The following is a 10336-nucleotide window of genomic DNA, read 5'->3' as shown; positions in this document are numbered from 1 at the left end:
GCAGTTTGCCAAAGAACTGGAAACCAGCCTTCTTGAAAAATTCAAACGGTAATATTAACTTAAACATTGATTGCAGGAATGACAGAAATGAATACTGCGTAAAAATATTCCCTAATTATCTGTTGTTGTGTTCATTTAGACTTGGACTTTGAGATCTTTCACTAATGTTTTAAATCTTAGTACTGTATATATCCTACATATATTTAACTCTGCTAAACAGGGCATATATATTAAACCCTTCTATTCCCAGAGACATACTAAGTTATAGAGCTGAACAAAGCTGCATAACAATAAAATAAACAAAGGTATTTCAAGATCTCTAAGCAGCAAATGAGAGAGGAGGTAGGAGAATGCAAAGGCAGAATATTGAAGTATGTACCAAGTGTTAAAGAATAACATGGATTAAGAGGTATATTACAGTGTCTACTTTTTAAATGTCAGGTATTCTGAAGTTTGCCTTCGGTTTCACTACAACAAACACAGAGCTCTTAACCATGACTATGGAGTAGCTGGAAGTGTTCTCTGCACCAGCTGGTGTTGGTTCTCCCTCTGGCTAGGAGGGATGAGTAGGAGAAGTTGAGAGGAAAAGGTGGTAGTGTCAGTCACAGCATATAGACATTTCCAGCATGGCTGAAAGGGTATGGTAGTCAGAAATACAGCAGTGTTGTCTAGATTGTAACTTTAAAATTCTTTTCAATGAGATTACAAAGGGAATGCACAGTTAACTTTCTGTTCTAAATACTTGATTTTGAAAACGGAAAACATTACAAGACTAGCAGGACAAAGCAGACAGCCTTTTGAAGTGCTAAGGACTGAATAAGGGCCCAGGAAACAAATATTCTTACCTTCTTACTTGATTTATCATTCAGACGTCCACCTGCAAAAAGGGCAAATTATGTCAAGCTGGGCACTCTGTCTCCTTTCATCTGTCCTTGGGGGCAGCTGGCAAAGAACTGGGAAGGAAGAATGAAAGCTTCAGGAGGATTTGTATGTCCTTCTTCCCCACACCCTGAGCACTGCACAACTGAAGGGCATAGCTTTTGTGACCCCAAAGCAGAAGGGGTCAGAGAAGCTTCCCCTGAGACTGGTGAGGTAGAGGAGACCATGGAAATAACAAGTTCTGAAGGTGCCCTAAGGACAGAAGATGTTACAAGGACCCAAGACTTCAGTGAGAGAGGTGAAACTAAAACAAGTGACTTTATTGTTCTCAGGTATGTCTAATGATACACGTGTTATTTCTTTATTAGGAATTATTGAATTGGGGAAAGGAAGAGGTTAGCCTTGACTGTTGAATTATTTGATCCAAATACAGTGAGATTCAATAGTTGTGTCATGGATTGTTACTGTTGAGTGGAAGTCCTGTTTTTCCCCAGCAAACTTGGTGACTAGATGAAGTAAATTCCTTAAATTATCTTAAATTTTGTACTCTGGAGTTAACTGTTTTTAGAGTTGGCATACTCTGGCTGCTTCCACATGGATGGACCTTTTAGAGGCTCATGTTTGTGATTTTTAAACTGTTGCTGTGAAAATCATTTTGCATTCTCTTCCTCTCTAATACATCGCCACAGGTGGTTCTTGCACTCCTTAATGAGGTCTCTAAAGAAACTAGAGAATCCTCTGCATTTCAATGCAACGCATGAGGGCAGCAACAGTGTTTGGAAAATGTCTGAAAGCAGGTCTTTCATTTTTTGTGTAGTTACCAGGGGAAGAAAACACTGGCAGTTCTGGACTGCATTAATGTCTCTGAAGGTTTTAGAGTGATTGTGATTTAACAAGTTCTGGGGTTTTTCACAAGTACTGTCCCCTTCCTTCTGAAGAAAACACATGAATTCCACTCACCCATGTTCTTTTTGTGCTAAGAGTGATACAAATACCAGCTTGGAAATAGAATAGCCCCAAGGCTATTCTAAATTGTGCTTTTGCAAATCTGTGGGGTGCTGGATTTCTGTTGTACTGCTTGTTAATAACTCCCCGGGATGTTTGTTTTTGAAATTTTTTAATAGGAGTGAGAAACTGCTCATGCAGCTATCAGCCTGGTGCTATCCCACTGCTGGAAAAGATCGGCGAATCCGCCTCATTTCTCGACTGGGACAGAAGGAAATGACCGAAGATGTTTTTTTGCCAATCTTGACGAGCTATCCAAGGGCTCTCGTCTGGGTCAACTTGTCGCTCTTGAGAAAGGGGAACCCAGAATTACATGCCATGATTTGCATCCCAACAGAAGATGACTTGCTGCATCTAAGCAAAGACAAACTTTTCTGTGGTCCTCAAGAACCCAAACATCGTGACATATTCAAGGACAAGGTACGGAAACAAAAAGAGGAGAAGAAGAAGAAAAAGGATAACATGAAGGCTGTAGAAGGTGACCCTCCAAATGTTCCAGATAAAGAAACAACTGAGGACCACGAAGATCTCGTTCTTGGTCTTTGGTCAGATGCTCTCCCAGATGTTACTTCCCACTGCTCCAGGACTGTCTTGGGATATGTCACTCGCGGGGATTTTTCTTTGGCTGCAGGCTGTGGAGAAGCACTGGGTTTTGTTAGCGTGACAGGGTTAATTTATATGTTACACAACCAGCCAGCAGATAAAAAAGGGCTCGTTTTGCTAAGGACCCCAGCATCTTTACAGTACAGATTTGCAAGACTTACTATTGAGGTTTAAGTATCATTGCAGTGCAGTAGAATGCCAAAATTACCAAAGAGTGTCTGGTTTGTGTTCTGTGGCCTTTCTGATACGTCTCAAATTTGAGATTGTTCTGAGCCCAAACATCTCTAAGATTATGAAATAGTTAGAAACCTTTTTAGCATTATTCAAGAAAATAACTAATGCATAAACAGACCTAGTATTACTTTTCATGTCTGCATTGGTAAGGATTTCTAACAGGTTGTTAGCATAACTTTATCTCTAAAGAAGTGTATTGTTCATTTTTCTCCTCAGAGCAGTGGATGCTATAACAATACACAGCAAATCATCGTTTTCATTTTATAAGTATTTTTGGTCAGATAGACTGTAACTGTACAGTGCACTTTCACATGTAACTGCATGCAGTCTGATCCAGTATCTATAGCAAGTGGCTTTCCTGATTCCTTGTATCAGAGTACATGTGGCCACAGTGGAACACAGCAGAGTAGAGGAGCCTAGTACAGAAAGCTGAATGCTTAAATGAAATGCAAATAAAATAGAGTCCAGCTATAAAATTATGAATTACAGCAACTGGAGCTTTTTTAATTTAAATGTCTCTCGTCTGGCAGGTAACAAGCCTTTCAGATGCAAATGGGCTGGTGGTGGGTGAGCATACGTTTTCTGTTAATAATAGGGGATATTTTTGTTCCTCAAAATAAGAGTTTATTTTTGTATGGAATGTGCTAGGATTGAAGGTTTCTTCATGTTATGGTACAGTTTATGAATATTGTTTGGTCATAAAACCTGTAAACTGTGCTGAGGGTTGAAGGGAAAAAGGTGTTTGATTTGACTGGGGCAGTGTGGGTAGGTTGGTTGGTTTTGGTGTTTTGTTGGGCATTTTAATGATAGCCTTAAGCGTCTAGTCATTCTTGAGTTAAGCGGCTTGAAAACAAGTTTACACTGTAGTTTAGTCAATAATACACTGTATAGCAGCATGATACAAATATATGCCAGTTGGTAAATTTACCCTGAAATGATCATGTGCAAATAAAAATGTAATCTATTCTTGAGTCAGGAGTCTACTGACTAAGCTTGATTCTTAGAGAAATTAAATATGGATCAGTTAATGACTTTGTCTTTCTAAATATCAGTCTGCAAATTAATTCCCTCTCTCACAGTTTTGTTTGGAAAAGTCTTAACTGAATAGATTAATGTTGGCTGGAGTTGTTGGAGGAAGGATTTAGTGTGCCCTACTCCCAGGATTATTAAAATTTAGGACCGTTTTTGGATTTAATATGGCACACACATGGGAAAGGGGGGAGAAGATCTCCAATTGCAAGGGAAGTATTGGAAGTGGGGCTGGATTTTTGGAGTTTTTTTGGTGGTTTTTTTTCTTGAAGTGCTCAGAAGATAGATTGCAGAATGTGCCACCAGTGGGAGTTATGGTGGCATGAGAGACAGAAAGATGCAGCCTCCAGCACAGCTTGGACTGCAGATCCGTGAGAAATCATGCTGGATGGCTCCAGCCCTGCTCACCTTTGATGCACCTGATAAAGCAATCATCATCCCAGAAAGGTCCTGAGACACATCTGCAGCAAAGCCGGCAGATGGCCCCAGAGGAAAAACCTTGGTGCTGGCAGAGCTGGGATTCACACGCTCCTGGCCGTGTGACTGAGTGCTGCAGTCTGTAGGTATGTGTGAATAAGGAGCCTCTTAAACGTTACAGCCTGGCTGCTCTGATCAAGTTCTCTCGTGGTAATAATCCTGGATTTAATGAATCTTTTGAATTGTAAGCCTGATTGAAATACTTCTAGGATCATAGTTTCCAGAGCTGTGCTTCATGGGAAGAAAGGAGAGGAGGTGATGTTTATATGGCTTTTCCCCCCAGACACCTCCTTCGTCTTCTTAGTAGATACATATTTTCTTGCCTCACTAGACCTGGCTTGTATGTGAGAAAGAGGAGAAGCCCCCCACCCAAGCTATCATTTTTTCTTTTCTGCTTGTAGATCTTTTGTTCACTGAATCTTTCCCAGGTTTTTATTTTTTAAAAAGACATCTGGAGTCTTTTTTCCTTTTCCTCCTATTGGTAATTTCTGCCAGGTTTTCATTTTGACACTTCCTGTTACTTTTCTTTGATTTCCATTCTCTATTTTTGATTTATGATCCTTGTCTCTGGAGAGCCAATGAACAGAAACCGGAGTCCAAGAGCATCCTGTTCTGTATAACTTGTAATATTGTTACACAGTTGTTTTCCTTTAAGTCAATGATTTATGCATTAAGACTTCACTCCTTGTAAAATGCACTGCAAACCCGATAAGTTAAAAATGCTCAAAACTCTCAGCCAACGTTTGTTAGAAAAGTACCGTGACTTTATGTAGCTGCAAGGAAATTTTTATCTGTGGTTGCAATTTCCAGATTCTGAGCGTCTCAAGGGTGACTTAGTCATAAAAACCATGTCAACGCCGGATAATCAAACTGTGGATAATTAAACCTGTGTTATCTGTGCATCAGCTGTGCAGTATGTCTGTGTTCATCGTGTCGAATCAGGTGTAGTTTGCAGCACACATCTGTTCTTGCTGCAGTTGCTGCCCGTTGGTTAACTACCCCGGAGCATCTGGATCAGCTCCCGTGGGCTGTGATACATGAGCATTTTTGGGAACCTAGGAAGCTCTCGCTCAGTGAGAGCAGCTCTCACAAGTTCGCTGGCTCCCATGCTGTTCTCCAGATAACTTTCTCAAAATGGATGCCAGCACAAACCCTTAGCTCTTGTTCCGTGCTTGGCAAGAGTTTTTGGAAGCTGAAATGAAGCACAGAAAGCAACTTTGGCATTCTCTGTAGCAATGTGAAGAGCTTGAATGGTAATGCACTGCTCCTGTAGTTCTTTCTTCGGCTCCTGAGCAGCTGTCTTAAGTGCTGCGTTGACTCACCTGGTGAAGGGTCTTTTCCTGGTCTGAACCATGACTTACATGGTTGTTGCCTGCTGTGTTGAGAGGCATGGTAACTAATGGACCTGCCAAGCTGAGAGTCTCTAAGATAGGCATTCTTTACCATTGCAAATCCAGAAAATGAGGTTGCAGAGGAGGGTGGTGATTACTTTGTGGAATGAGGTGAGGTGGGACTGTGGCCAGATTGTTGTATGTTTGCTATAAAGATGATCAGGGCAATCTGTTTAACAGCCTGTAAGTAACAGAAGAAGTTACCTGGCAGAAAGGCAGTTGGGGCTGTTGAAACAAATCTGGGAAAATACTTGACAGGGCGACAGACTGCTCAGTGGAGGTAGATGCCTTGGGGGACCATGGCACATACAGACAGAGTTGTCAAATGCAGCACGACAGTTTTCTTTCAGTGCTCTAAATCTGGAAGAGCCACATATGTCAAACCTGATCTATTCACATGTCCATAAGAGGTAGGTAGTAGGAAGAGAGCTTGGGGGAGTAAACTACCAAAGGCAGGTTTCTGAAGCACTGAGAAAAGCAATAGCATTGTTCTATTTTCCGCTAATACAACACGCACACAAAACCTCCACCCAAAATCTCATGCTTCTAAGTGCTCTTTCCAGAGGGCAGCAATACAACAGCACCCACAGTTTACCTCTTGCAAATTCAGCTCGGCTGTACTAGAATTCTTTGTGAACACTGGTCTCATCAAATCCCTGCAAGAGCAAGTAAACTTGTACTGAATAATGAGAACTCAGAAAGGACAGAGGAGATGGGCTGAAACCATTTTGTGGCAGCTTTGAAAGTCAGAGCCAGCTTGTTCAGGACAAAATAAAATTAATGAGTTCAAGGTAGTTTGCAAAATAGGTGGAGTGATGAACAAAATGGACAAAACAGCTTTAATTTATTGCACTGGGTCTCTTCTAAAAGAAATAGTTTGTTCTATTGTAGGAAAAATGCCTGCACAGAATGGTAATTTTTTTTACATTATTACTTTTTTAGACACTCCAAGATGTGCCTAACATGTACCAGCATCAGCTTGCTTGACACATTTTAGCTGTCTTCTCATCCTGGGCTTACAGCAGTGCTGCTATTCTGACAGCCTTGCACAGCTAAGCCCAGTTCTTAAGAAACAGAATCAAAAAGATATCCAGGACACAGCAAAAGTAAAGCAGAGAATGCAAAAGCACTATGAAGGAAGAGAGTGACTCAAATTTCATGATCCAAATATGAGAGGATTTGCTGTAATTTCTAGAAAGGATGGTGCAATTCAATATTTCATTTCATCTCAAGATCAAAAAAATAGCCGGGATGAGAAAGCTGTTTCAGCTCAGTCCTTCCCTCAGCATCCTGTTTCTTAGTCCAGAAAATGTTTTCTTTTAAAAATAATATGATGGTTGTGATGGATGGGAGAGCTCAAGCATCTGCAAACCCATGTGCCTGTCAGGGCTCACTCTCATTGTTCCTCTGAATTTCTGGATTTGTTCTTTTTTTCATATTGGGTAATATCAAAGACTTTTTTATTATTATTATTGTATTTTAGCAAAAGGCTGAAATTAAAACAAACTTGGACAGACAAAACCCAAGTTATTTGGAGCTTTATCACTCAAAACTGTGTTTAAATGCCACCTCAGGAATAAGCCACCTCCTCCTCCCCACCTGAGACATCTCTGTTGTTTTAACTGTGGCTCTAGTGATGAATCCTGTGTGTCTACAGTTGTAATTAATTATAAATACCACACATGCTCTTCTGAAAAATCTTCCCTGGGTTGTACCAGGTGTCATCCAAGGCTGCTTCACCCATGGGCAAAGCCAGTTGGGTGAAAAAGAGGCATCACACACGTCAAAGTCTGTTACTGTTCCTTAGCACTCCAAAAAATCTGGAATACGTGCACAGAAGAACAAATTGTAAATCTGCTATTAAAAATACACTTTTCAGATGGGCAGTTGCTTAACACAGTGATTTTTAATAATTTTTTCTTAAATTCATGTGGAAGTAGTTTTGATAACAGACCAGAAGGGATTAAAGGGTTAATGGTAGATAATTTATTTTCCTGTCAGACAAAATGTCTTACAGGAATCAATTGCATCCAGATTTTTTTTGAATATTTTTGCAATGAAATAATTCATTTAAATTAGTTGGCAAATATATGAAGGAGGTTCCAAATGAAGGCATGAAAATGTATGAAATTGGCTGAGAACTGTAACCTAACTTGTTGGGGTTTTTTCCAAAGAGAAGCAGATGAAAATAAACATTAATGCATCATAGTCCAAGGAAAGTCTTAAAAGAGAATTAATTAATTCTAATTTCCATTAGTCTTTTTAAGACTTTCACTGAGGTACTGTATTTTGAGGCATTCATGATATGTATTCACTAGAATAAATTCTTTAAAATACAAAAAATTAGCTGTAGTTTCTGTTAATGTCTTTAAGAACTTACTTTTATGCCTATAGGTAGCATACAGTGGCACAAGTTGTAAAACGGCAGCCCCAAAACTACAGATTTCTGTGGCCCCTGAAGTCTCCCCAAACTTGATGCTGGGACACAGGAGGTTTCTGGGGCTTTGTGTGCAGCCAGCAGCAACCAGCTGGGACAGGCACTGGAACCTGAGAAAACAGCCTCAGTAGACATTGCTCCTGGAACAATATGACAGCACGTTCAGTCAGAAGCTGAGCTGTGGAAGCGACTCCTTCCCGTGCTGATGGCGAAGCTCTGGAGTCCTTTGATGCTGGAGGGGTAGTGAGTCTAACAAATAGCTCAGACATCCTAATACTTGCACCTGGGTACATGTGCCAAAAATAAATAAATAAATTTTTTAAACATAAAGCCCCCACAACTTTCCTTTTTTTAGGTTAGTAGACATGCAGAAGACTAGCTTTACTCCTTTTTGGATTGTCCAACAAACCCAGAAATATCCAGAAAACAGCAATTCCCTGCCTGAAGGCTTATTTCTCACATCATATGCAATCAACCCCTTTTTTGTACAACACACTGGTGTAAAGCTGGAGCTCACCAATGTTACAAGATGTTGCTGCTGTGCAAGTGCTTGCACATGGCCAAACACACGTGACACACAAGGTACAAAGCTTTCTAATGAACTTATATTTAAATCTCTGCATCTTTTGCAGCAAATAATTTTCTTTGATTGCCTGAGAAGCAGAAGAGGCATGACACAACTTCAAAATCATAATCATAGAATGGTTTGGGTTGGAAGGGACCTTAAAGATCATCCAGTTCCAAGCCCCCTGCCATGGGCAGGGACACCTTCCACTAGACCAGGTTACTCAAAGCCCCATCCAACCTGACTTCCCCCATGAGTTTGTACTCAGTGTCCTTGCCATTTGGTGTGGAATGGTTTATCTCATGACAGCTTTCCTGTAGAAGTGCCATAAAGACCACAGAAGAGGGGAAAGCCTATATCTATGCTGTATCTGTGTTTTAAATTTCACTTTGATCCTAGTCTGAGTAAACCTTGGCCTTCAGTTTGAAACACTGTGTGTTTTTTTTATTCAGGTTTCCTTCTGAAAAAGACCATCAAAAGCTGCAAGATTACTGTCCCACAGTACAAAGAGGGATGCTGTTAGTCTGGCCAAGCAGCTATGAAGAATATGCAGGAAATATAGCATAAATTAATTTTTCTCTAAATGTTTTCTACAGTCAAGATCCCAGGCTATTAAGTTAACTTCAGGGACTACAAAGACAGTAACTTGAAGTCCCAGGACAATAGCCAGGTTTCATGTGGTCTTCAGGGATGGGAACAAAAAAACCTCACCAAACACAGTAACTTCCCTTTCACCATTGAAAACAGTGAGTTCCACACGTCAGCTGGATTTCAGAGTCTATTAAGCAGTATGAGAGGTCACTTCTTCTATCTGCAAGGTCATTAAATTGATGACCATTAAAAATTGATTCTTACCCAGATCCAGTTGTAAAATTAATTTGCACATTTTCAAGGACATAAATTACCCTATGGGGACTTAGACTTGGAGAAGATAATACAAGTTGTATTATCTGTTTCCTCCTCTTCAGTCCTCAAAATGCTAAGACCACTGAGTATTGAAAAATATTAAAAGCTTCAGCCAATCTCCTGACAGAAGTTTGAGTCTCCTTCTCAAACAGGAGCTAAATAGGGTTGCTGACCTCACAGACAGGATATACTTTTATCCCATAACATAAAATTGTAGAAAACCCTTAAAAGATTCTCCTTTGAACTTTGCTATCATTAAAATTTCTTTCCTTGAGGATAACACCTATCTTCTTTCACAGATTGTAGTAGGCGTCTTTCTGTTAACTGGGCATTCTCCTGTATGTACCTTCATTTTTTGCCATGGTAAAACCTTTTCAAGTGAAAAATATAAGGGAGAAGAATGAAAAGCAGATATTTTTTCCTGAGCCTCTAGACATCTGGGTACTTTTTCTTAGATATGATGCAATGTATCTTGCAGAAAACTCTATGGAGTATGGTTTTTCCAACAAATTAAAATACAAATGTAAAAAAAAACAAACCACCACAAAACAACAAATACTTTTAATAAATTTTCTGTTTCAACTTTCAGGTCCTGAAATACACTTGGATAAACTGTCAGAGTGCTTCTCTTCCCTAAGTCTCTTTTGGGCACCAGCATATACTCTGAATTGATTCCTTGCCTCTAAAGAATAAAACCATCAATCTCTATATCCTGACACTTTAAATTAAAGCTGAAGGGAAAAAAGTAGTGATTGGCAGAACTTGGAGAAGGAGCCAGGAGTGCCAGCTCATCCAGCAGAAAAAAAATCA

At 40.0% G+C, this 10336-nt stretch overlaps 1 protein-coding gene across 1 annotated transcript in view; it reads left to right on the top strand.

The window, feature by feature from the left end:
- The window catches only part of POP1 (processing of precursor 1, ribonuclease P/MRP subunit (S. cerevisiae)), a 21921-nt gene extending 19245 nt beyond the window's left edge, over window positions 1–2676 (top strand). The window contains 3 exon segments of the mRNA XM_009079822.1: window positions 1–48; window positions 870–1211; window positions 2004–2676. The exon segment at window positions 1–48 is cut by the window's left edge and continues 22 nt beyond it. Coding sequence (XP_009078070.1) covers window positions 1–48; window positions 870–1211; window positions 2004–2661 — 1048 coding nt within the window. The 3' untranslated portion in view covers window positions 2662–2676.
- The last annotated feature ends 7660 nt before the right edge of the window (window positions 2677–10336 follow it).

The sequence above is a fragment of the Acanthisitta chloris genome, unplaced genomic scaffold (genome assembly GCF_000695815.1).
Source record: "Acanthisitta chloris isolate BGI_N310 unplaced genomic scaffold, ASM69581v1 scaffold18468, whole genome shotgun sequence".
In the NCBI taxonomy this organism is placed as follows: domain Eukaryota; kingdom Metazoa; phylum Chordata; class Aves; order Passeriformes; family Acanthisittidae; genus Acanthisitta; species Acanthisitta chloris.
This window is presented reverse-complemented; position numbering and strand designations above follow the sequence as displayed.